This window comes from Oryctolagus cuniculus, chromosome 11 (assembly GCF_964237555.1).
Source record: "Oryctolagus cuniculus chromosome 11, mOryCun1.1, whole genome shotgun sequence".
In the NCBI taxonomy this organism is placed as follows: Eukaryota; Metazoa; Chordata; class Mammalia; order Lagomorpha; family Leporidae; genus Oryctolagus; species Oryctolagus cuniculus.
Genome location: NC_091442.1, coordinates 22,669,730 through 22,695,983, shown reverse-complemented (window position 1 = coordinate 22,695,983; position 26,254 = coordinate 22,669,730). Strand labels below are relative to the sequence as shown.

At 49.9% G+C, this 26,254-nt stretch overlaps 1 protein-coding gene and 1 long non-coding RNA gene across 21 annotated transcripts in view; one reads left to right on the top strand and one right to left on the bottom strand.

Annotated features, from left to right (window-relative positions):
- The window catches only part of CEP250 (centrosomal protein 250), a 56,280-nt gene that overhangs the window by 15,638 nt on the left and 14,388 nt on the right, over window positions 1-26,254 (top strand). For 7 of the 20 annotated variants that reach the window (XM_051846136.2, XM_051846140.2, XM_051846139.2 and 4 more), the window contains 20 exons: window positions 726-822; window positions 1,029-1,093; window positions 1,858-2,089; window positions 2,644-2,745; window positions 3,267-3,425; window positions 4,292-4,470; window positions 4,782-4,964; window positions 10,109-10,253; window positions 11,381-11,527; window positions 12,222-12,452; window positions 12,591-12,784; window positions 13,003-13,130; window positions 13,323-13,492; window positions 18,111-18,278; window positions 18,612-18,776; window positions 21,318-21,461; window positions 22,170-22,303; window positions 23,557-23,695; window positions 24,640-24,982; window positions 25,453-25,574. In XM_051846136.2, coding sequence (XP_051702096.2) covers window positions 726-822; window positions 1,029-1,093; window positions 1,858-2,089; window positions 2,644-2,745; window positions 3,267-3,425; window positions 4,292-4,470; window positions 4,782-4,964; window positions 10,109-10,253; window positions 11,381-11,527; window positions 12,222-12,452; window positions 12,591-12,784; window positions 13,003-13,130; window positions 13,323-13,492; window positions 18,111-18,278; window positions 18,612-18,776; window positions 21,318-21,461; window positions 22,170-22,303; window positions 23,557-23,695; window positions 24,640-24,982; window positions 25,453-25,574 — 3,247 coding nt within the window. Of the gene's footprint in view, window positions 1-337; window positions 510-725; window positions 823-1,028; window positions 1,094-1,857; window positions 2,090-2,643; window positions 2,746-3,158; window positions 3,182-3,266; window positions 3,426-4,291; window positions 4,471-4,781; window positions 4,965-10,108; window positions 10,254-11,380; window positions 11,528-12,221; window positions 12,453-12,590; window positions 12,785-13,002; window positions 13,131-13,322; window positions 13,493-18,110; window positions 18,279-18,611; window positions 18,777-21,317; window positions 21,462-22,169; window positions 22,304-23,556; window positions 23,696-24,639; window positions 24,983-25,452; window positions 25,575-26,254 lie in introns of those variants that run through there. The other 13 variants (XM_008256053.4, XM_070051898.1, XM_008256052.4 and 10 more) reach the window with 9 other exon arrangements.
- LOC103348187 (uncharacterized) lies at window positions 12,111-22,285 on the bottom strand. The gene is made up of 2 exons (XR_007919643.2): window positions 22,148-22,285; window positions 12,111-12,326 (listed from the first exon to the last, which is right to left on the bottom strand). It is a non-coding gene; the product is annotated as an uncharacterized lncRNA (long non-coding RNA).

The following is a 26,254-nucleotide window of genomic DNA, read 5'->3' as shown; positions in this document are numbered from 1 at the left end:
ATGTCTTAAGTAAGCTTTACCTCTCTAGTACTTTGTCTAGTACTTTGTCAGACAAAATAAATGTTGAGTGATCCAATAATTAAATGGCCATATATGAGTTAAAGCTCATAGAAATGATGTAGAATAAAAATATTAAGACTTCCCAAAAAAGCATTTAAACTCCTGGATGATAGGCATTCAAGAAATATTTATTTGGCCACCTATATTAAACCAGACACTAAGCTCCAAGATGTGTTGTTAAGTTATAAAGATGTCTGGAATTTCACTGGCCTTTGGGTTGATATTGGGGAGATTGACCATAGTCTCCCTCAAATTGCCCCTCCTTTTTCCCTATCAGAGTCAGAACCTTGAGCCGGAAGGACCTTGGGACTATCCCATGTGGCAATACTGGTGTTCTTATTGGCTTCAGGGTGCTTGACTTCAAGATCAAGCGAGGCCTGGAGGGGCCTAGGCCAGGGCTTTTCTTCAGCTCTTGGGTCCCCAAACACGTGTTCCAGCCTTGAGATGTGGTAAATCTCTGCATGTGTCTGAGTGGCTTTTGGCTTTCCCCCAAAATCAAGACTCCAGCATCATGTGTTATGCAGGGAGAATGGAGGGGCTGGGGGCTCCCAAGGGATTCTGAAGGGGCTGCAGGGGGAGTGTCCGTGTTGGGGTAGGGGTGTGTGACAGAGTAGCTCTGTCCACATCCACAGCCCACCCAGCTGACAGGGCTCTGCTCTCTTTAGGGTGACTGAGCTCTCTGCTTTGCTGACCCAGTCTCAGAAGGAGAATGAAGATTATGAGAAGATGGTAAAGGCTCTGAGAGAGACAATGGAGATTCTGGTACATGATCCTTCATGGGGAGAGGAGTTGGGAGTGGACCTGTGGGTTCTGAGTCCTTTATGGCCAGATAATGCAGATGACCAGTGAAATGTGCCTTGATGAACCCTCTAAAGCTAAAAAATAAATTTTCATTGAATCTGAAAATTAGTTAACTTACTCATTCAGTAAGTATTATTAGCTGTCTATTCTCCCAATTGTATTCCTAGGGAAAGTACAGTGTCCCTTGCAAGTACAGAGACATAGAAGTGCAGTGTGTCCTTATCAGAGAGAGGTACGTACCTTAACAGATACACCGGAAAATTAGCAAGTCCTCAGGAAGGGGATGTGTGGAGAGATTGAGAATCTGGTTATCAGAAACAGCTGAGGAGTATGGAGTTGTGTGTCCTGGAGAGCAAAGAAAGGGCTTGAGGAAGACGTTAGGGCTGCCTTGACGTAGTTGAAGGACTGTCACTGGGAGAAGCAGAGTTGACATGCTCGATGTTTTCCAGTGCAAAACTGAGTCAATGGTGTTCACTAGTTGAACAGTCTGTCTTGTGGAGTGAGCTTTTGGTTTCTCACGTAATATCTGCATGGGATTTTATCAAAAGGACTAATATTGGACATCGGAAAATCTGGTTTGATTCTATGTTTCCTTTCATCTCTACAAATTTTTAGATCTCTGATTTTAGGTAGGCGCACACCCCTAAACTTGTCCCGTATGCTGGGATCAGTTAGGAGTCAGACTTGTTTGTGACTTTTTGATTGCTTTCTGTCAGGAATTTGCCAATTCTGAAATCCACAGGGTTCAGATAATATAAATGGGGAAATAGGTCGGGTTGTAAGAATTGTGGTTTTTCAGTGCTACAGAAATGGCTGAGCTCAGCGTTAAGGAGACAGCGAGGAGCGGCAGGGACTGGAGGGCTCTGAAGAACCAGTGTCTCATCTAGTGGTGGCATCTGCTCTTCACCTTATTAAATATTGCAGTATAGGAATTGGGCTGAATGTGGCAGTTTTAATTTTTCTTTCTTTAAAGATTTATTTTTGTTTATTTGAAAGGCAGAGTTACAGAGAGAGGGAGAGATCTCTTATCTGCTGGTTTACTCCCCAAATGGCTGCAATGGCCAGGACTGGACCATGCCAAAGCCAGGAGCTTCATCCATGTGGGTGCAGGGGTCCAAGCACTTGGACCATCCTCTGCCGCTTTCCCAAGCACATTATCAGGGAGCTGGATCAGAAGTGGAGCAGCCCAGACCCAAACGGGGTCCTATATGGGATTCTGGCATTGCAGGTAGTGGCTTAACTTGTTACACCACAACGCTGACCCTGACTTTGTTAACTATTTGAGAGAAGCCAGGAGCCAGAACTCCATCTGGGTCTCCCATGTGGGTGGCAAGGACTCAATACTTGAACCATTACCTGCCACCTCCCAGAGCGCTCATAGGCAGAAAACTAGAATCAGGAGCAGAACTGAGACTTGAACCCAGGCACTCTGATAACAGGATGCAGGTGTCCCCAGCAGTGTTGTCACTGCCATGCCAAAACACCTGCCCCTGTACCTAACAAGAAGAAAGCTCAGAAAAGCAGTTGCCTACGGTTACCACCTCAGTAAGTGAGAACTCTAATCTAGGCAGTCTGATTTGGAGCTCATCATCATTTCATCAGAACTTTTACAAACACATCACATTGTCTTCAGAGTCCCTGGACAACCATCATCGCTCACATGTAGTGAGGGGAAGGTGGGTAGGCAGAATAGACAGAGTAAGACTGGGCGGTTTTGGGTCTGGAATTCTACATTCTCCTTTGAGAGTTTGGCTCTTAGGCTTTGTTCTGTTCCTTGTTCAGGAGACAAACCATGCAGAATTAGTGGAACACGAGGCATCTCTTAGTAAGAATGCCCAGGAAGAGAAATTGTCCTTACAGCAGGTGATCAAGGACATAATCCAGGTACTGGTAAGCCTCCTGGTTGTGGTAACCAGGCTGTGCCCTGCCCTTCTCCCCAGGCCTCCGTGCCTCTCCGTCATGCTTGCATTTCCAGACTCAGAGGTGTTTGTATGTCTGCTTTCATGGGGATGAGTTCTCTGAGTGTATTTGAAAATGAAACCCTAGGGCGTAGTTCAGCTTTCGTGTCCCAGCACTGCCTAGTGGACGGGTCCTCTTTTCTGCTGCCAGTTGCAGTTCTCAGGCCACAAACAGGATCCTGGCCTTCATTCTGCAGTAACCTCTGCGTCCTTCATTTCTTCATTTCCCGTCCCCGAGGGAGTGCACTAGTCTTGTTGCTTATCCTAGTTTTGGGTCACCAAAGGTGAAGGGACCAGCCTTTGTTTGCTCTGATAACCCATCCCTCTGCACCAGGGAGAAGACCTGAGAAGGAAAACTTCAGGTTTGTCCAGGCTGGAGTGTGGTCCTCTGGAGTGGACTCCAGGCCTTGACCAAGTAGGTGGTAACCCCACTGTGTTGGGTTTCAGGCCATGGTAGAAGAAGGGGACAGTGTGGTGCAAGGCTGTGGTCATGAGAGCTCCTCGGGCTTGGACTTGAGTGGCTTCTCCCAGTTTGACTCCCAGGACCCAGACAAGGCTCTCGTTTTTGTGCGCTCAGTGCTGACTCGAAGACGCCAGGCCATGCAGGTGAGAACCCCAGAGTTCCTTCTCAGGCAGCAGGGAGGGTATCTATATTGAAGTGTGCCCCAGCTTCCTTACTGTCTACCAGTCATAAGGCTTTTTTTAGCCTTATTTATTTAGCTTTATTTATTTATTTGAAAGTCAGAATTACAGACAAAAGAAGGAGAGAGAGACAGAGGGAGATCTTCCATCTGATGGTTCACTCTCCAAATGGTTGCAATGGCTGGGGCTGTGCTAGGCCAAAGCCAGGAGCCAGGAGCTTCTTCCAGATCTCCCACATGGATAGTAGGGGCCCAAGGACTCAGGCCATCTTCTGCTGCTTTTCCCAGGCTATTAGCATGGAGCTGGATCAGAAGTGGAGTAGCTGGGACTAGAACTGGTACTGCAGGCATATGGGATGCCAGCATTACAGGCAGTGGCTTAACCTGTTGCACCACAGTACCAGCCCCTCTTGAGGTGTTTTGTCACTGTCCTCAAGTGCCCATTAAAATCTCTTTGTCTACCCAATTGTATTTGTGGATAACAGACATATTCTCCATGCCAGTGGCACACTTTGCATTGCATGCAATCTTTGCATAGTCCTGTGTACAGAGTGACAGCCAGAGCCTTGGTGGGTGTTTGGGGATGTGCTCCCTGACTAGGGAGGTGCTAGGCACACTTAGCATTTGAAGATGTTGAACCCTAAGACTGGGGCTGCAGAAACCTGATAGTCTCGAATCCCATCTTCTGGGGTGGTCCCATCCCTGTTCTCAGCTTACCCTTGTTGCAGCAGCCCCCGTCCCCTTGTCCAGCCCTGTTTTCAGGTTTCTATGTCTGTGCCTTGCCCTTGCCCTCGTGCTCACCCTCTGGTTTCTATTGCTGTCCCTCCACAGGACCTAAGGCAGCAGCTTTCAGGCTGCCAGGAGGCCATGGGCATCTTGCAGCAGCAGCATGACCAGTGGGAAGAAGAGGGCAGAGGCCTGAGACAGCGACTGCAGAAGCTCACGGGGGAACGGGACACTCTGGAAGGGCAGACTGTGGGCCTCCAGGGAGAGGTGGACTCTCTCAGCAAGTAAGCATGCAGGCTGTTCATCCTGCTTCCACCCTGGTCTCCACACTCGGGCAGCCATCTACTCCTTCCCATTGTGTTTTCGGTTGGCCCATCCCATTGTGATCCAGGGCTATTCTGGCTGCTTTGCTTTGAGTTCTGCTTCTTGCTGGGTTTGGGATCTTTGTGATTATAGAAAAGTTTGCCACTCAAAAGGAAAGATGGGATGTGAAAGGAAACATAGTAGTCGCTCTTTCCTTTGACTCCCTGATGTCTGCTTTTGGCAAGAATTTTAGGCCCCAAACCTTTGCCCATCTCTGGCCTCCTCCTCCCAGGGAGCGAGAGCTTCTGCAGAAGGCCAGGGAGGAGCTGCAGCAGCAGCTGGAGGTGCTGGAGCAGGAGGCCTGGCGTCTGCGAAGGGCAAATGTGGAGCTTCAGCTGCAAGGGGACTCTGCCCAGGGTGAGAAGGAGGAGCAGCTGGAGGAGCTGCACCTGGCTGCCCGGGAAAGGGAGCGTCTGTGAGTATGACCAGTCCCCTGCACGCTGAGCCTGGCCTCCCTTCGATTCCACAGCCGCCTTCACCACTCTCCTCTCACAACGTGGGGCACTGAAAGCCTGCTGAGCAGTGGGCTTGATTTGCTCACGGCTCCTTCCTTTGCGGGAAGACATGCAGAAAGCTCCTCCAGACTTTGCTGAGCACCCGCAGGGATGAGTACGGGGAGGGATACAGAAAGGAGTAAGACACAGGCCCGGATCTCAACGAGCCCGCAGTCGAATGGAGAAGACAGACACCAGCAACTGTGACATGAGGCCAGGTGAAAGATGAGCTAGACTTTCGAGTTAGGTCCTTAGGGAGCCTGGGAGTAACAGTTAATCACTGTTAATCGGGGAAGCTTTGGGGAGGAGGGGGTAGACTTTGAGCAGGTCCTCGACCTGTTCTGACTGATAGAGAGCAGGACAAGGGCTGAAGGAACAGAGCAGCAACAAGGAGGAGGCAGGAAGGTTCATGGCCTGTTCAGAGTAGGCTGAGCTGCAAAGGGCTGCTACTGCACATTCTGGGAAGCAGGTACTTAGGTCCCTGACACCCATGTGGGAGACTCAGATTGAGTTCTGGGCTTCTGGCTGCAGCCAGGCCCAAGCCCAGCTGTTGCAGGCATTTGAGGAGTGAACCAGCAGATGGAAGATTGATCTCTCTTATTCTTTCTTTCTTTCCCTTTTTAACTGTCTAGTTCTCACAACACATTGGCGTTGTGGCATAGCAGGTAAAGCTGCTACCTCTGACGTTGGCGTCCCATATGGGTGCTGGTTGGAGTCCCAGCTGCTCTACTTCCAATCCAGCTCTCTGCTAATACACCTGGGAAAGCAGTAGAGGATGGCTCAGGTTCTTGGGCCCCTGTGCCCATGTGGGAGACCTGGAAGAAGCTCCTGCCTCCTGGATTCAGTCTGACCCAGCCCTGGCCATTGTGGCCATCTGGGGAGTGAACTGGTGGATGAAAGCTCTCTCTCCCTCTCTCCCTCTCTCCCTCTCTCCCTCTCTCCCTCTCTCCCTCTCTCCCTCTCTCCCTCTCTCCCTCTCTCCCTCTCTCCCTCTCTCCCTCTCTCCCTCTCTCCCTCTCTCCCTCTCTCCCTCTCTCCCTCTCTCCCTCTCTCCCTCTCTCCCTCTCTCCCTCTCCCCCTCTCCCCCTCTCCCCCTCTCCCCCTCTCCCCCTCTCCCCCTCTCCCCCTCTCCCCCTCTCCCCCTCTCCCCCTCTCCCCCTCTCCCCTTCTCTCCCGCTCTCCCCCGCTCTCCCGCTCTACCCCTCTCTCCTTCTCTCCCTCTCTCCCCCCCTCTCCCCCCCCTCCCTCTCTGTAACTCTGCCTTTAAATAAATAAATCTTCAAAAAAAAAAAAAAAAAAAAAAAAAGAGAGAAAGACCTTATTTGAAAGGCGGAGTTACAGAGGCAGAGGCAGAGAGAGAGGTCTTCTATCTACTGGTTTACTCCCCAAATGGCAACATTGGCCGGAGCTGAGCCAATCCAAAGCCAGGGGCGAGCAGCTTCTTCTGGGTCTCCCACATGGATGTAGGGGCCCAAGGACTTGGAGCATCCTCATTGCTTTCCCAGGCACATTAGCAGGGAGCTGGATCAGACGTGGAGCAGCTGATATGGGATGCTCATATGGGATGCCATCACTGCAGGTGGCAGTTTTACCCACTATGCCACAGCGCTGGCCCCGAAAAAGACTTGTTTTAGGAAGTAAAAGGAAAAGATCTGGTGAGGAAGAGAAATCCAGGATAAATGGACCCAACCAATCTGTGAATTCCCCTATGTGATGTCACAGAGCAACAGCATTTAGAGTCAGGCAAAAGCCTGCTTTCAGTTATGGCTTTGCCACTGAACAGATCACTTTACTTGTAAAATGGAGAAAATATTTACCTTGAAGGGTTGATGGGCAATCAGGATACTGGAAAATTCCAGGGTGGAGTGTCGCTCCCCGTCTTTGTGGAGGAACGACACAGGACCCTGCGCTGTTCTTTTGTCTGCTCGGCCCTCCCCGGGTTTGCTGCTGGTTCTTCCCGGGTTGGCTACCGTCCCTTCCACCTCCGTGGAAGGGCGGTTCCCCCTGGCCACTTTCCCCACTTCCGCAGGGGAGCGGCACACCGCCGGCCGGCTCTCTCGGGGGCTGCACAGGTGTTCCTTCAGCTAGATGTTCCCCTTAGATGTTCCTGGTGCATGTTGTCTCTCTCCTCCTTTATAGTCCTCTTCCACCAATCCCAATTCTGCTACCCACACGCTGAGTACGCTGCTCTCCTGCAATCAGGAGCAGGTCCTACAGTTTATTGGTTGAACTGGAGGCAGCTGTGTAGAAGCTGCTTCTCCCTTCTCAGCGCCATATTGTGGGAGAGCAGATGCATAGAATAAGTCTTAATTCCAGTAACTTAGTCTAGTCCGGGTTGCTCCCCACAGTGGAGCCTGCCATGTTAGAGGTCTTCAGTAACTGGTAGCAGGAATGTATATCTTCCTTCATATATACGTCTTCTACATTTTAAAAAAAAATTTTCATTTGAAAGGCAGAGGGAGAGAGAACTAGAAAGTTAGAATGGGAGAGAGAGAAAGAGAGAATAAGAGATTGATCTTCCATCTGCTGGTTCACTCCACAAATGCCTGCAACAGCTGGGCTTGCCAGGAGCCCAGAACTCAATCTGAGTCTCCCACATGGGTGCCAGGCACCTAAGTACTTGCTTCGCAGGATGTGCATTAGCAGGCAGCTGGAATTGGAGGTGGAGCTGGGACTGAAACCCACACACTCCAGTGTGGGGTGCAAGTGTCCTAAGGGGCCTCGTTACCACTGGGCCCAATGCTTACCCCAAGATGTATCTTCTCCGTCTCCCGTGTATTCCCCTACTCTTGTGTCCTGGTTCCCTGCACAGAGGTATGAATCCTGGAAGCCTGAGGGACTGCTGTAAGGGTCATGACTTGTGCTAGGAATGATCTCCCCTGAAGCAAGGGAAGGGCAGACGATCTGGAGATAATCTGTTTTTATCTGACTTGATAATGTATTTATATGACTTAAAAGTCAAAATCTGGGTGGGCTTTAGGCCTAGTGATTGTGATGCCTATATCCTACATCAGAGTACAATACCCAGCTCTGGCTTCTGACTCCAGCTTTGGGCCAGTGTAGGCCCTGGGAGGCAGTGAGAATGGCTCAAGGACTTGTGTTTCTACCACCCATGTGAGAGACCTGGATTATGTCCCTGGCTCCTGGTTTTGCCTGGCCTAGCCAGCTATTATGGGCATTTGGGGAATGAACCAGCAGATGGGAGCTCTATCTATTTGAAAGTTAGAGTTACAGAGGGAGGGGGAGAGACAGAGATATCTTCCATTCACTGGGTCACTCCATAGATTGCTGCAATGGCTAGGGCTGGGCCCGACTGAAGCCAGGAGCCTGGAGTTTCATCTGGTCTTCCATGTGGTTTCAGGGGCCCAAGCACTTGAACCATCTTCTGCTGCTTTCCCAGGCACATTAGCAGGGAGCTGGCTGGGAAGTAAAGCAGCCAAGACACAAATCTGTGCCCATATGGGATGTGGGCATCTCAGGCAGTGGCTTTACTGGCTATGCCACAATGCCAGCCCCTCAAGTATGTTTTTTAATATTTAAAAGTCAAAATGATTTTAAAAGATACACACAGAGAAGTCTCACTCTCATTAATCCTTTCTCCAATTTCCCTTCCTACCATAGATAACCATGTAAAATTTTTCTTTTATTTTTCTAGTGCTACTTCATGCAAATATAACTATATATTCTTTCTTTCTTTCTTTCTTTTCTTTCTTTTCTTTCTTTCTTTCTGGCAGAGTGGACAGTGAGAGAGAGAAACAGAGAGAAAGGTCTTCCTTTGCTGTTGGTTCACCCTCCAATGGCCAGCGCGCTGTGGCCGGCACACTGCGCTGTCCGATGGTAGGAGCCAGGTACTTATCCTGGTCTCCCACGGGGTGCAGGGCCCAAGCACCTGGGCCATCATCCACTGCACTCCCTGGCCACAGCAGAGAGCTGGCCTGGAAGAGCGGCAACCGGGAGGGACAGAATCCAGCGCCCCGACCGGGACTAGAACCCGGTGTGCCGGCGCTGCAAGGTGGAGGATTAGCCTAGTGAGCTGTGGCACTGGCCTTCTTCTTTCTTATACTTGTTTTCTTGCATAAGTAACATTTAGTTTGGGGAAGTAAGACATACACACATATAATAGGATATACATACTGATTGATATATAATATATACAGTTATATATATGTTATTTTATATATATTACTACATACATTGTTCTGCACTTTGCTTTAATCATGTGATATATTTTAGTAATCTTTTTAAAAATTATTTATTTATTTATTTATTTGAAAGTCAGAGTTACAAAGAGAAAAGGGAAGAGAGAAAATTTCTGTCTGCTGGTTCACTACCCAAATGGCTGCAACAACCAGGGCTGGGACAGGAGCCAGGAACTTCATCTAGGTCTCTCACATGGGTGCAGGGCCGCAAGCGCTTGGGGCATCTTCTGCTGCTTTCCCAGGCCATTAGCAGGGAGCTGGATAGGAAGTGGAGCTGCTGGGACTCAAACTGGCATCTACCTGGAATACCAGCACTGCAGTTGGTAGCTTAGCCCTCTGTGCCACAGCTCTGGCCCCAGAAATATTTCTGTTTTAAGAGACCTTCCTGGGGCCGGTGCTGTGGCATAGCAGGTAAGGCCACCACCTGCAGTACTGGTATCCCATATGGGCGCCGGTTCTAGTCCCGGCAGCTCCACTTCCAATCCAGCTCTGTGCTATGGCTTGGGAAAGCAGTGGAAGATGGCCCAAGTCCTTGGGCTCCTGCACCCACATAGGAGACCTAGAAGAAGCTCCCGGCTCCTGCCCCAGCCCTGGCTCGGGCTCCTGGCTTCAGATCAGTGCAGCTCCAGCCCTTATAGCCATCTGGGGGAATGAATCAATGGATGGAAGATCTCTCTCTCTCTCTCTGCCTCTGCCTCTCTGGAACTCTGCTTTCAAATAATAAATAAATGTTTTTAAAAAAAAGAGAGGGAGGGAGAGATTTTCCTCATTCTATGACATAGTAAAGACAATTATACCTTAGTTACCTTTTTGGGTGTTGCCACTCCCCAAAACTTTCTCTAGCCCCCCTCTCCTTCCCATCTTAGTCAGGAGACGCTGGTGGTCCTGGAAGCCAAGCAGTCACAGTCACTCGCGGAAGTGCTCACTCTTCGGGAAGCCCTGGAGTCAAGTCGTCTGGAAGGGGAATTACTGAGGCAAGAGCAAGCAGAAGTGACCGCAGCACTGTCTAGGGTGCGTCGGCCTCGTCTACAATTGCCGGGTGGGCGGTGGACAGAGTTGTGTCCCCAGGGGACGGGCATGCAGCCTGCCTCATTCTTCATCTTCAGGCCTATTCTTCCTCCTATTTCTGTCCCTCCCAGCACAATCGTGGGATTGGAATTAGAATGAGTTATCTAACGTATCAGTCTGGTTATGACAGTCACTTAAAAACTTCCACTTGCTTCACAGCTCTGTGATGCCACATTCAAAACCCTGTGCCATCTGCCCCAAACTGTGTTTCTAGCCTCCTCTTCCACCCCAAACCTCACCCTCAATCTGTGTCCTTTGCTTCTGCCACGTGGCGTTAACTGTGTTCTTGGTGGTACCGTGTTCTTTCATGACTGCGTATACTTTGTCCTTCATCTGATTGGCTTCTTTGTTCCCCCTTTTACTGCAGACCATTCCTCATCTCCGAATACCAACTTAATCGTCAACTCCTCTACCAAGCTTTTTTTTTTTTTTTTTTTTTTTTTGATAGGCAGAGTGGACAGTAAGAGAGAGAGAGACAGAGAGAAAGGTCTTCCTTTTGCCATTGGTTCACCCTCCAATGGCTGCCGCGGCTGGTGCACTGCGGCCGGCACACCACGCTGATCCGATGGCAGGAACCAGGTGCTTCTCCTGGTCTCCCATGGGGTGCAGGGCCCAAGCACTTGGGCCATCCTCCACTGCACTCCCTGGCCACAGCAGAGAGCTGGCCTGGAAGAGGGGCAACCTGGACAGAATCCAGCGCCCCGACCGGGACTAGAACCCGGTGTGCCGGCACCACAAGGCGGAGTATTAGCTTATTGAGCCACGGCGCTGGCCCTCTACCAAGCATTTTTAACTGTTACAACTGAACTAATGCCTTTTAAAGCCTTCTTTGAGTTTGCAGAGCACTTTTTGGTGTCATTACATTTATGGTTGTTTCTACATCCTGGCATCTGTGCCCTGACTGTGGGCTCCTCTCTCACTCCTCAGTGAGAGGAATGTGCTGCGAATGCAAGGGAGCGGAGTGCTGACTGATCTCTGCTCCAGAAGAACAGCCGGTGTCAAGCACGTGAATTGTTTACTGTTGCAGGAAAACTGGAAATAGGACATGCTTCAATCTTCTTTGTTTTTAGGCAGAACAGTCAATTGCAGAGCTGTCAAGTTCTGAGAACAGCCTGAAGGCAGAGGTAGCTGATCTTCGGGCTGCAGCTGTCAAGCTCGGTGCCTTAAATGAGGCTTTGGCCTTAGACAAAGTTGGGCTGAACCAGCAGATTCTCCAGGTGAGCGACGACTTCTCTGGTCTGCAGGGTAGGGCTGGGCTCTGACCGTGGACAAGCCAGTGACAGAAGAAAGGGACTGATTCCCACAGGAGAGCAGAGTCCTTAATGGATCAGCTTCCAAGTGTCATTCTGAAGTGAGCACAGGGGACATTGACAGTGCAGAGCAGAGCAAAGACTGTGAAGGTTGGGCCTAGCCATCAGAAATGTCACAGATCCACCCTGGGCGTCAGGGTGCGTCATCAGAGCTGGGAAGGAGCCCATGTCTTTGGGAAAGAAGGCCAGATTCTTAGTCTATTAGGTGAGATAAGAACAGTCACCAGAAAAGGAACTGCTGAAGAGCCTGAGTACTAACGAACCTCCTCCAAAGGTTGCAGATTTAACCTATTATTGTACCAGGGAAACCTCTTGCTTCACCTGAGCCCAGAAATGTTCTAGTTCCATTATTCTGAATTCTTTGAAAGCAGGATTTGGGGTTTTTTGTCTTCAGCACCAGCATCCAGTCCAGTTAGTACCTGGAATGTAGGCTACAAATCAAATGAATGGACTTCCCCACCCCCACCCCCCAACTCTATTAAAATCTCACCTGTGTTCATCTTTGCAGACAGATTTATACCTCCCTTGGATTTCACTATATCCCTGAACCATAACCATTTGTCTTTGGTGCCCTGTACCCCTTTGTCTTTTTGGTCAGTAGTTAGAGCAGGAGAACCAGTCTGTGTGCAGCAGAGTGGAGGCAGCAGAGCAGGCGAGGAACACTTTGCAGGTAGACCTGGCGGAGGCCGAGAGGAGCAGGGAAGCCCTGTGGGAAAAGAAAACTCATCTGGAGGCTCAGCTGCATAAAGCAGAGGAGGCCAGGGCTGAGCTGCAGCTAAATCTCAAGGGCATCCAAGAAGAGAAGGAAGAAATTCAAGAGAAATTAAATGAGGTGAGAAGACAAAATTGACACGTCATGTTAAGTTGTCAGGCATGCTCCCTGTGAAAGAGAGCTGATGGCCCTAACCTAGCAGCCCCGGGGAATCCTGCCTCAGTTCTGTTCTGTAGGTCACCAGTTTCTTCCTCTCAGGCACATCACCAGCAGGAAGCAGCTGCAGCTCAGCTGGAGCTGCTGCATCAGGAGGCGAAGCGACAGGAAGAAGTGCTTGCCAGAGCAGTGCAGGAGAAGGAGGCCCTCGTGCGAGCCAGGGCATCTCTAGAGGTTCGGCTGCAGGCTGTGGAGCGGGACCGCCAGGACCTCACCGAACAGCTGCTGGGACTCAGGTAGGACCTAGACCCAGTTCAGCCAGACAGAGTTCTCAAGGCAAGAGGTGGCCATGCTAAGTTCTCAGTGTCCTGAGTTTGAGAGTGCAGAATGAGTTCTGAATTTAAAGTTGCTCCTCTAACTTCTCCAGGTAGCCAGTATTTAGAGCCCAACTCCCCTTATGGGAGAGCAGGTGGCTTGATGGGTAAGAACTCTTCCTGATTCCTGAATCTCACAGCTCTGCCAAGGAACAGCTGGAGAGCAGTTTGTTTGAGGCACAACAACAAAATTCTGTGATAGAGGTCACCAAGGGGCAGCTGGAGGTCCAGATTCAAACTGTCACTCAAGCCAAGGAAGTTATCCAAGGTGAGAACCTAATGGGATAGGACACATTGCATTCCGTGGGGCGGTGAGAACCAATAAGGCCATTAGAGGTCCTAATCGAGCCAAGGTCGGGGCCCCTGAGATGCACATGAAGACTACAGGAGAGGGAGAAATCTGTTCGATAAAGGAAAGGGGCGGGTGCTCAAAGAGCTGATCCTGCCTCGAGTGTCTTAGGAGAAGTGAGGTGTCTGAAGATGGAGCTGGACACTGAACGGAACCAGGCAGAGCAGGAGCGGAGCACAGCAGCCAGGAGGCTGGCCCAGGCTGAGCAAGAGGGGAAAACTGCCCTGGAGCAGCAGCAGGTGGCCCACGAGGAGGAGGTGCGCCGGCTCCAGGAGAACTGGGTAGGTTGTGGGTGTGGCTGAGGGAGGGAGACGCAGATGCTGCCTCTCTTCAGTGGGCACTCCACCTGCTGATCTGGTCCAGATATTGCGGCTTTGAAGAGTCGAATTCAGACACCTAGGTTAAAATCTAGCTTCTAATACTAAATGAGTTAATATATGAAACTAAGAACAGTTCTTAGCAAGAAATGAGCTCTATTTGTGTTAGCCGTGATTGTTGTTGCTTTGGTGTGTGCAAAGAATTAGAAGTGGACCCTTGGATTGAAGATTAGTAAACTGGCCCCAGGATATAAACAGGACAGAAGAATGCCTTAGATGCATTTTTGCTTGATTCAGAACTGTGTTTCTTTTTTCTTTCTTTCTTTCTTTCTTTTTTTTTTTTTTTTTTTTTTATAGGCAGAGTGGACAGTGAGAGAGAGAGAGACAGAGAGAAAGGTCTTCCTTTTTTGCCGTTGGTTCACCCTCCAATGGCCACCGCGGCCGGTGCACTGCGCTGATCCGAAGGCAGGAGCCAGGTACTTATCCTGGTCTCCCATGGGGTGCAGGGCCCAAGTACTTGGGCCATCCTCCACTGCGCTCCCTGGCCACAGCAGAGAGCTGGCCTGGAAGAGGAGCAACCGGGACAGAATCCGGCACCCTGACCGGGACTAGAACTTGGTGTGTTGGCGCCGCTAGGCGGAGGATTAGCCTAGTGAGCCGCGGCGCCGGCCTTTTCTTTATTTGAAAGAGTTACAGAGGGAAAGGGAGAGACAGGGAGATAGAGAATTTCTATCTACTGGTTCACTCCCCAGATGGCTGCAATGGCCAGGGCTGAGCCAGGTGCTTTTTCTGGGACTCCCACATGGGCATCTGGGGCACAAGCACTTGGGCAATCATCTGCTGCTTTTCCCAGACCATTAACAGAGAGCTGGATTAGAGGTGGAGCAGCCCAAACATGAACCAGCGCTTCTGTGGGATGCTGCACTGCAGGCGGCAGCTTTACACACTACACCTCCACACTAGCCCCTTCTTTGTTATTAAATTATGTAATGTTCATTTGCTTTTATTATGATTTTAGGTATATTTGGATTTATTCCTGATATCTTATGTTATTTGTCCTGCCTTGTTTTATCTTTTGGGGAAGGGAGATCATCTTTCTTCACTTTATTTAGAGAATATAATTAGATGACTAAATTGTATTCTTTTCTCATTTTTTTCACAAATATTGGATGATATGTACTATATTCTAAAAAATTACGTTAGTGATTAATTTTAAAATATACATAATAAAATCTGAAGTTAATGAGTATTTTTACTCTTTTCCTGAATGACCAAGAAACTTTTTACCTGTATTTACTCTTTCTTCACTTTTTTTTTTTAAAGATTTATTTTATTTATCTGAGAGGTAGAGTTACAGACAGAGAGAGGGAGAGACAAAGAGAGAGATCTTCCATGCACTGGTTCACTCCCCAAATGGCCACAACAGCTGAAACTGGGAGCCAGGAGCTTCTTCTGGGCCTCCCATGTGAGTGCAGGGGCCATGGCAGAGAGCTGGATTGGAAGTGGAGCAGCCAGGACTGGAATTAGCATCCATATGGGATGTTGGTACTGCAGGTGGCGGCTTTACCTGCTATGCCACAGCGCTGGCCCTTCTTCTTCTTTTTTTTTTTTTTTTTTTTTTTTTTTTTTTTTTTTTTATGTTTTGACAGGCAGAGTGGACAGTGAGAGAGAGACAGAGAGAGAAAGGTCTTCCTTTTGCCGTTGGTTCACCCTCCAGTGGCCGCCGCTGCAGCGGGCGCACCGTGCTGATCCGATGGCAGGAGCCAGGAGCCAGGTGCTTTTTCCTGGTCTCCCATGGGGTGCAGGGCCCAAGCACCTGGGCCATCCTCCACTGCACTCCCTGGCCATAGCAGAGAGCTGGCCTGGAAGAGGGGCAACCGGGACAGAATCCAGCGCCCCGACCGGGACTAGAACCCGGTGTGCCGGCGCCGCAAGGTGGAGGATTAGCCTATTGAGCCACGGCGCCGGCCTTTTTTTTTTTTTTTTTTTATTAATTTATTTATTTGAAAGTCAGAGTTTAAAAGAGAGGGGGAGAAATAGATCTTCTATCTGCTGATTTACTCCCCAAGTGGACACAATGGCCAGGGCTGAACCTGGCTTCAGCCAGGATCCAAGAACGTCATCCTGGTCTCCCACACGGATGACAGGGGCCCAAGCACTTAGGCCATCTTCCACTGCTTTTCCCAGGCCATTAGCAGGAAGCTGGGTCAAAAGTGGAGCAGCCAAGACACAAACTGCTGCCCATATAGAATGCCAGTGTCACAGGTAGCAGCTTTACCCACTGTGCCACAACACTGGCCCCCTATATTCACTCCTCCCTGACTTATGTGCTTTTGTGTTCAATATATTCAGAGAGATGAAGGGGCCAGTGTTGTGGCATAGCAGGTAAAGCTACCACGTGCAGCAGTAGCATTCCATATTGGTGCCAGTTGGAGTCCTGGCACCTCCTCTTCTAATAATCTAGCTCCCTGCTTGTGTGCTTAAGAAAGCAGTGGGAAATAGCCCAAGTCCCTGGACCACTGCCACCCACATGGGAGACCTGGAAGAAGCTCCTGGCTTCTGCCTGGCCCAGCCACTGTCGTTGCAGCCATTTGAAGAGTAAACCAGCAGATAGAAGATCTTCTCTCTATCTCTTTCTCTCTGTTTCTCCTTCTCTGTAATTCTGCCTTTCAAATAAATACATCTTTAAAAGTATTTGAAAAAGCAGAGACAGAAATCTCCCACTCACTGATTCACTCCTCAGATGCCCACAACAGCTGGGGCTGAGCCAGGTTGAAGTGGGGGGCCAGGAATTCCATTTGGATTTCCCTTACAATTGGCAGGGGAGGAGAAGGTAGAGGAAAAGCATGAAAAGGGATTAAGATTTGCAAGTGTTTAGCATACTCATGGACTTGACAGGAGGTCAGTGTGGCCAGAAAGAAGGTCAGAATGTCATGCAGGGACGGCTGCACAAGATGATGTTGGAAAGGAAAGGGCTGGAACAGTAAAGGCATGCCCATAAATGAATAGCTAACTGCCAACTTATAAACATTTGTAAGGAATGGCACAAGGAACTACTGATGCAATGATGTTGCTAGCTGTTATGTACTGACTGCTTTCTGTATTCTGAGCACTGTTTAACATGATTTATGTTAGGGCCAGCTTTGTGGTGCAGCCTGAGGCACCAGCATCCCATATGAATGCCAGTTTGAGTCCCACCTGCTTTACTTCCAGTCCAGGTCCCTGCTAATGCACCTGGGAAAGCAGTGGAAAATGGCCCAAGTACTTGGAGCCTTGCATCCATGTGGGAGACCCAGATGAAGTTCAGAGCTCCTGACTTCAGTCTGGTACAGCCATAGCCATTGCAGCCATTTGGGGAGTGAACCAGCAGATAGAAATTCTCTATCTCTCCCTTTCTCTGTAACTCTGCCTTTCAGGATAAATGAATCTTTTGGGGCGGGTGCTGTAGTGTAGCACTGTCCCTGTGACGTTGCATCTCATATGTATGCTCATTCAAATCCTGGCTGCTCCACTTCTGATCCAACTCCCTGCTAATGTGCCTGGGAAAGCAGTTTAAGATGACCCAAGTACTTGGGCCCCTGCATCCACGTGGAAGACCAGGAGAAAGCTCCTGGCTCCTGGCTTCAGATTGATCCAGCTCTAGCTGTTGCAGCCATTTGGGGAGTGAACCAGCAGATGGGAGATCTCTCTGTTTCTCTCTCTCTCTTTCTCTCTCTCTCTCTCTGACTCTGCCTTTTAAATAAATAAATAAATATTTAAAAAATAGAAATAAAGTGATTCATGTGACTTAGCTCTATCCTCAGAGCACCCTAGGAGGACACCGTTGTTATCCCCATTTTTATTGATGAGGAAACTGAGGCACAGAGATATTTAGAAAGCAACTGAGGTCCCACCTGCAATGGTGGATTATAGGCTGTCACCCAGGCACACAGCCTGACTTGAGTACCTTCCACCATATCCTGAGAACCTAATAGAGGGTAGCTAGGAGATTGGAAGGCTTTGGTCAGTGGTGGACCTCTGGAAGAACCAGGGCCCCTCTCCTAATCTCTTTTTCTTTTCCAAAGATGCCTTCTATTTATTGAGTACAAATTTGATAAGTACAACTTTAAGTAATATAGTGCTTCTTCCCCCTATACCTGCATTCCCACCCCCGCTCCCACCCCTCCTAATCTCTTTTATAAGGTAGGGAGTATCCCAATCTGGGCCAAGGCTGACTTTTCAGTGGCTAAGTCTGCAACCCTGAGCAGCAGAGTGGGTTGAGCCAGAGTCACCGCCTCAGCTCATGGTTGCAGTGGCCAGCTGTGTTGTGGTTGCTGTGAGGATAATGGACACTTGTGGTTTATATGAGGGACAGAATGCACTTTAGAAAGCAGTTGTACATGTATTAATAATTTGATTGTTTTATAAATCCCATTTGGCTCATAAATTTGGCGAGCTAGATGAGGCAGGGGTTACAGGCCTAGAGAATTACTGAGAGTTTCCACAGCTCCTGAGAGTTTAGGGAGAGTCTCAGTACAGGCCCCTTCTTCTGCCTCCTTTCCTCACCCTTGTGGTTCTAACAATGTTTCTTTCACGCGGCCAGGAGAAGGAGCGTGCCCGGCACCAGCAGGAGCTGGCTAAGGTTCTGGAGAGCCTGGAGAGGGAGAAGCTGGAGCTGGAAATGAGAATGAGGGAACTGCAGACAGAAACGGAGGCCCTCCGGGCACAACGGGAAGAGGAGCGGACGCAGGCAGAGAGCGCCCTGTGCCAGGTGAGGAGCTGCGAGCCCTAGAGCCCTGACCACTTCCTTCTCGTGGTGCTGCAGCGGGGCTTGCAGGAGAGAATGCAGCTGTCCACCTTGCTCCCGGTGAGCAGGGTCCCCCACCATCAGCTGCAGGTCCCGCAGTACGTCACACTTCCTGAGGGAGGGCTGTCGTGTACCACATCCTGTCAGTGAGCAAACCAGTTTCAAGCTTTGTACTTCCTGGTTCTGATGCAATGAGTTCAGAACTTCCTCTGCCCTCAGCCCCACCCCATTTGCTAGACTAGTCCTAGAGCAGCTGGGCTTATGGCCTCGTGGGTGGGCATGCTAACCCTAAGCCAGCAAGCCCTTGCCCTCCCCACCCCTCCACAGATGCAGCTGGAAACGGAGAAGGAGAGAGTGTCCCTCCTGGAGACCCTGCTGCAGACCCAGAAGGAGCTGGCAGATGCCAGCCAGCAGCTGGAACGACTGAGACAGGACATGAAGGTGCAGAAGTTAAGGGAGCAGGTATGGAGCGTGGTCCTGGGCAGGGGCATGCCGCACCCATTCGGCATGGCATCGTTCATTGGCACTCAGGCACCGTGTCTTGGGCGAGGTGCTAGCCTGTTATGGGTATGGTAAAGGCGTGACCTGACACGCCTCCCGACAGACATGGTCCCTGCCCTCAAGGAACTTAACATTCCAGTGGCAGAGACAATGAAAAATAAGCAGACATAGACAAGATAATTACAGATTGCAGTGAGTGCTCTAAAGGAAATAAATAGGATGATGTAATTCAGAGTGATTCAAAGGAGGCCACCTTAGGAATGGCTACTGCTGAAAAAGTGATGTTTGAGCTGAGATGTGAAGGTTGAAAAGAAGCCAGTCCCTCATCTGCGGCACCAGCATCCCATACGGACTCTGATTTGAGTCCCGGCTGCTCCACTTCTGATCCAGCTCCCTGCTAATGTGCCTGGGAAAGCAGTGGAAGATGGCTCGAGTCCTTGGGCCCCTGCATCCACATGGGAGACCTGGATGGAGCTCGTAGCTTCTGGCATTGGCCTGGCCCAGCCCTGGCCATTGTGGCCATTTGGGGAGTAAACAGTGGATGGAAGATCTCTCTCTCTCACCCTTTCCATAATTCTTTCAAATAAATGAATCTTTAAAAAAGAAAAGAAGCCAGCCCCATGGTATAACGTAGGTGAACCCTGAAAATATCCTGCTAAGTAACATAAATCATTCCTAAGATTATAGTTCCCTCCATATGAAATGTCCAAAACAGGCAAATCTATAAAGACAGAAAACAAATTAGTGGGTGGGTTGGGAGTGGAGGAAGGAGATGAGATTAGGGGTGAGGTGACTGATGCAGAATGACTACTATTGGAGATAAATATATATATATATATACACACACACATATATATATATTGGCTTTTAAAATGTATATATATATATATATATATATATATATATATATATATATATATTCAAGTATATATGTACTTGAAAGGCAGAGAGACAGGTAGATCTTCTATGTCTCCAAATGTCCCAATAGCCAGGTTGACGCCAGGAGCTAGGAAACTGGTCCAGGTCTCCCACTTGATTGCAGGGACCCAGCTGCTTGGACCATCACATGCTGCCTGCCAGGGTGTGAATTAGAAGGAAGCTAGAATCAGAGTGGAGCCTGGACTTGAACCCAAGCCCTCTGATATGGTGTGTGGGGTTCCCAAGTGACGTCTGTACTGATTGCCCTTAGGTACAGAATTTCTCTTGGGGTGATAAAAGTGGTTTAAGGGGCCGGCACTGTGGCATAGCAGGTAAAGCCGCAGCCTGCAGTGCTGGCATCCCATATGGGTGCCGTTTGAGTCCCGGCTGCTCAATTTCCAATCCAGCTCTCTGCTATGGCCTCCGAAAGCAATAGAAGATGGCCCAAGTCCTTGGGCCCCTGCACCCAGAAGAGGCTTCTGGATTCGGATCAGCACTGCTCTTGGCCATTGCGGCCAATTGGGGAGTGAACCAGTGGATGGAAGACCTCTCTCTCTCTCTGCCTCTCTCTGCCTCTCCTTCTCTCTCTGTGTAACTCTGACTTCCAAATAAATAAATAAATCTTTAAAAAAAAAAGTGTTTTAAAAAAGTCCATCATTTGAAGAACATTGCAGGTCAAGGGAAAGCCATCAGAAGGCCTAGTACAGACAGAAAGTGTCTCAGGAGTTTGAAGTACAGAAAGGAGGCAGTGTGGCTTCAGTGCAGTGGGCTCAGGGGTGTGGAGAGAGGTAGGTGGGAGCCCATTGTCAATCACAGTAGGTGCTTGGGTTTTGTTCTAGGGCAGTGGGAACTGTTGGATAGTATTTAAATAGCAAAATAGCAGGAGGGGAACATGAATGGAGAATAGTTTGTGTGTGTGTGTATGCGTGTGCTGCTAGGGTGTCATGTTGTCAGGCAGAAGTAGGGGTATAGTCAGCAGGCTATTGCGATGGTCTGGGTAAGGGGCTGTTACCACCTTGGACCCTGACTAAAGAACCTGGGCGAGCCCATGCACTTTGTGAGGGAGGGGAGGGACTAGGAGGCAAGGATCTGAGGTGGGAATAGCATAGAAGCATAGATGACTGGCTCCACCTCAGCCTTTGCCAATCCAGCAGAAAATGGCAATATTTATACTACATTGATTATTATTATTATTATTTTTTGACAGGCAGAGTTAGAGAGACAGAGAGAAAGGTCTTCCTTTTCCATTGGTTCACCCCACAAATGGCCGCCACAGCCGGCGTGGTGTGCCAATCCGAAGCCAGGAGCCAGGTGCTTCCTCCTGGTCTCCCATGCGGGTGCAGGGCCCAAACACTTGGGCCATCCTCCACTGCCTTCCCGGGCCACAGCAGAGAGCTGGCCTGGAAGAGGGGCAACCGGGACAGAATCCGGTGCCCCGACCGGGACTAGAACCTGGTGTGCCGGTGCCGCAAGGCGGAGGGTTAGCCAAGTGAGCCGCGGTGCCGGCCTTATACTACATTGATTTTGAGACCAAGGCCCCTGTGGGGGCTCTCCTGTCCTCACTGATGTCTTCTCCCTTTGCAGGAGACCACTGAGCTGCTGCAGGCCCAGCTGCGGGAGGCTCAGCAGGAGCTGAAGGAGGCCACCCAGCAGCACAGAGACGACCTCGCCGTCCTCCGAGAAGAGGGCTGCAGTCTGCTGCAGGATAAGAGAGACCTGCAGCAGCAGGTGTCTGCCTCCTCCCCGCTCCTCCCCACAGCCCTCCCCAGCACAGCCAGCCTCTCCCACTTTGCTTCCACAGGGTGGGGGGAGCCCCAGTCCTGCTGCCCAAGCTGGGAAGGGTCGGGGCAGCCCTGGGCTGAGTGGACCTTGCAGGATGCTCAGAGCTGAGCGTGTGCCTCTGCAGCCCTGGCGTGGCAGTCTCTCTCCTCTGTAGTGATCAGGGAGCTCAGGTTTTCTCGGGCAGTCCCAGGTTCAGTTGTTCTTCCCATCCTCCCTGTAAGTCCAGTGTTCTCATGTACCAGATTGCTTTTCCTTCTCAGAGTCCTTTTTCAGATAATGTTCTGATTTTTCATTTAAAACACGATAATCACTATTCACTTGCCCTCACTTTACCTTTGAACATAGTTCTTTCTGTTCAGCTAAGATTTTTATCGTGCCTGCTTTTACACATATATGTGAGGCCAGGGAGACAGATAACCAGCATGAACAGTACTGTTGTAAGACTGGTGTGTAGGGATTGGTAGAGGCTGCAGAGCATTGGAAATGGGCCACTGACTGTGAACCAGTGGATGGAAGACCTCTCTCTCTTTCTCTGCCTCTCTCTGCCTCTCCTTCTCTCTCTGTGTAACTCTGACTTCGTAGATCGTAGGCTGAACACATTTTCCTACTGGCCCACTACCCTGCCATCTCACCTTTACACCCTTAACTTTCCAGGTGGAGGACTTGAAGTCTCAGCTGGTTACCCAGGATGACTCCCAGAGGCTGTTGGAGCAGGCAGTTCAGGAGAAGTTGAGAGAGGCCCAGGAGTGTAGCCAGATTCAGAAGGAGCTGGAGAGAGAGAAAGCCAGGTAGGTTAGACAGCTACGGAGGTGAGTTTTGCTTTTCTGGCTACAATGATCACTGTGACATTGACAATTCTTTGTTGGGTCATCTAGCCTTTCGTGTCTCCAGCTCTGATATACAGATGAAACCCTGTGGTGAAGACATGGCTGCTATCTTCAGAGCTTATACTGAATTCATTTAACACATATTTAGAGAATACCCATTATGCACCAGGCACCCTGCCAGAGTTGGGGAGATGGTGGTAAACAAGACAGTGTGGTCTCATTGGACTTTATAGTGTTGTGGGGAGAGTTTAATCAAATATTCCTCTGAACAAATTATTACAGATTCTGATATATGCATGGAGGAAAGAAATAGGGTATGAAAGAAACCTACATTATTGTTAGGAAAGGCCTTTCTCAGGAGGTTGCATTTAAACTGAGCATTGAAAGATGAAATGGAGCCATCTAGGCAAAGGAGTGAGGGAGAGTTCTAGATAGTAGGAATAGTAGGAATAGAAATCATGTGCAAAGGCCCTGAGGCAGATAAAAGCTGACAGTATTTGGTGAAATGGCAAGTACAGTGTAACTGGAGCGTGGTGAGTAAGAAGAGTTGACAAGTCTATGTCATTCGGGTGTTACAAGCCACGTGAGGAGTATCGTGAGTGACGCAGGAGCATGCAGAATGTAGAGCAGCATGTGTGCACAGGCTGCAGGAGTTTGAGAAGAGACAGATGTTGTTGATGAAACTGAGGCAGAAAGACAAGAGCTCGTACAGGTGTCTAGACGAGAGGTACCAAAGTTGAGCTGGGGTAGGGTAGTGGGCAAAAGAGGAAAGAAGGGACATTAAGGGAGGCAGAATCAATTGTATACAGTTACAGATTGGCCGTGGGTGGCGTGAAGGGGAAGTAGGCAGAGTTGCTGGAAGGAAGAGCCGTTCACGGAGCTGGGAACCAGCATGCAGGGGATAGCAGGAGCGAGTGAGTGGGAATGGGGGTGCAAAGGACTTGGGAAGCTTTGGAACTATGGAATTTGAGCTATATTTGGAATTTGCTAGAGAAGAATAAATTGTGAGGCTACAAAGAGGCGTGATATGCGTGAAGGACCTGAGAATACGTGGTAGGTACTCAGCAAGTGATAGCTTCTGTTGTTACTCTAAAATAAGTGTTGTTACTACTTCTGTTTTAATTATTAATGCTGTATTTAGAACAGTTAGATGAGAAGTTAGCTTTTCATTCCCTGAGAGAATGGCCTAGCCCTTTGACCCCCTCTCTTCTTAGCCTGACTCTGTCGCTGGCGGAAAAGGAACAGAGACTCCTTGTTTTAGAAGAAGCTGATTCTGTTCGACAGCAAGAGCTGAGCTCCCTGCGGCAGGACGTGCAGGAGGCCCAGGAAGGGCAGAAAGAGCTCAGTGCCCAGGTACTTCCCACTCTGCCGGGAGCCCTGCCTCCTCAGTGGAAGCGTGTGCAGGAGGCAATGGGGAATTGCCCAGGGTGGAGGACTCTTCTCTCTTCCTAAATTACGGGAGAAGATGAGACCTCCACAGCCCTGGCAGGAGAGGGTAGCCAGACGCAGCAGGGTGGGGACTTGTGGGGAACCTGGAAGCCCAGAACATAATAAATACCCAAAGGTGCAGAGTCGGTGCAGGCCTGGTCCTGCACAGCCAGTTCCTAGTGTGTTTGGTCTGCTGGCAATAAGGGTACTTGAGCAACCAGTAACACTCCAGATCAGTTAGGCAGCAGCAAAAGGACTTCTAGGGACCCCGTCTGCTCACTGCAGGACCCTGAAGTTGGGTACAGAGAGGTGAAACTGGGAGGGAAAGAGTCAGGCAGTGAGAGCCAGACAGTAGATTGCAGTGGGTAAGGACACAGGTCAGGCTGTTAGTCCCAAGTTTGACTGCCAGCTTTATAGCTTCCTAGTTGTGAGGGTGTCAGTTTCTTCATCTTTAAACAAAGATAATAATTCTTAACCATTGTAGGAATATATAAAGTGTTAGTAGCACACTAAGCATTCAGGAAATGGTAGTATCCACTATTATTGTGATTGGCTTTATTAGGCTCGGTGTCAGGCTTTGAGGGCAGAGAGATCTTACCACGGCAGGAAGCTGGCCTGTCTGCCCAGAACAACAGAGCCCAATCCCATTTGTTAGCCTGGGCCCATGTGTCAGGAGTCAGTGAGGATCCAGATGTCAGATCCAGGGTAACACTCATTTCAGAGCCCCCTTACCTGCTAGGGAGTTGAGCCTGCAGAAATCCTCCCAGCCCTGATCAGAGTTTGTCCAGGGATCGAGTGTGGTCAGCCCTGGGAGCATCGGAACAGGGTGCTCACTCCTGCTCAGACCAAGTGTGCTTCCTCCCTGGCAGGTGGAGCTACTGAGGCAGGAGGTGAAGGAAAAGGAGGCTGATTTTCTGGCCCAGGAAGCAGAGCTGCTGGAGGAGCTGGAGGCGTCTCGGGTCACAGAGAAGCAGCTGAGAGCTTCCTTGTGGGCCCAGGAGGCCGAGGCAGCCCAACTGCAGCTGCAGCTGCGCAGCACGGAGAGCCAGCTGGCGGCGCTGGCCGCAGAGCAGCAGCCTGGGAGCTGTGCTCAGGCCCAGCTTGCCAAGCTCTGCTGTGTCCTGCAGCAGGCCCTAGGGTCTGTCTGTGAGAGCAGGCCTGACCGGGGGGGTGGGGGAGACTCTGCTCCCTCCCTCTGGGGCCCTGAACCAGGTGAGGTGCCGCCCGAGAACTAAGTCCTTTGGGCCAAAGCCAGGCCCAGCTCCCAGGGGAGAGGGCGGTGAGTGCAGTTCATTAGGCAATATTGCATGAAGGTTATAGCCACAGACTGGAATTAATTCTATCCAAGTGTGAACCCTGGTTCTGTTTGCTAGCCTCCTTGGCATATCACTTCTGATTTTCCTCAACTATAAAATGAGGATGTTAAAAGCACCTACCTCAGAATTTTCCTGAAGAGTTAATGAGATTACAATGTAAGTGAATAGCTTACGCAGTTCCTGGCACTTACTAAGTGCATAATGAATGATACCTACCATTATGTGGTGCCCACTGTAGTGCCTGGCACATGGGTACACAGAAAACACGTGACAGGCCCTTTGAGAAGAGGAAGGACCACGTCTGGGGAGGGATGGCTGTTTCTTTTCATAGCACAACAGGCAAGGAGATTTTCCTCATTTCTTCAGACCAGAATGGCGCTAGGAGCCTCTTTAAGAGAGGGCCCCTCCTGACTGCCCTCTCGGCTGAGGCGGTGGCCTCTGCCCTCCACAAGCTTCACCAAGACCTGTGGAAGAGTCAGCAGGCCCGGGTATGTCTCCTGTCCTCCTTCCTTGAGCCCTTCCCTCCCCTCCCCTGAAGAACATGAGACAGAGACTCATGCAGTGGCTTGGCCTGTTCCTTTCCTAGATCAGGTTGGGATGCGTCCCATGTCTGTGGTGTTCTGCCCAGCAACCCTGAATAGGGTACTTGGAGTTCCTCTGCCCTGTTTTCACCCCTGCCTCTCAGGGTTGTTGTGAGGACCGTGAATGAGTACTCTAAATTACAAACCCTCACAAATGTGTGGGGTTTTGTATACCATTTTCCTCTCAGCCATGAGTGGCCTCCAAGAGAAACCCACCAAGTTAGTGAATGCTGAGATTTGAAGATGCCTTTTCTAGGAACATTCTAGGCCTAAGACTGAAATCAAGGTCGCACAGGCAGGCATTTTGCACAGTGGTTGCCGCTGCTTGGGATGCCTGCGTCTCATATGGGAGTGCTTGGTTTAAGTCTCAAGATCCTTTACTTATTTTTTGTTTTGTTTGTTTATTTGAAAGAGTTACAGAGAGAGAGGGAGACACACACACACACACACACACACACGTGCACAGAGAGAGAGATCTTCCATCCGCTAGTTCACTCCCCAGATGACCAAGAGCCAGGAGCTTCTTCCAGATCTCCTATGTGGGTGGCAGGGGCCCAAACACTTGGGCCATCCTATGCTGCTTTCCT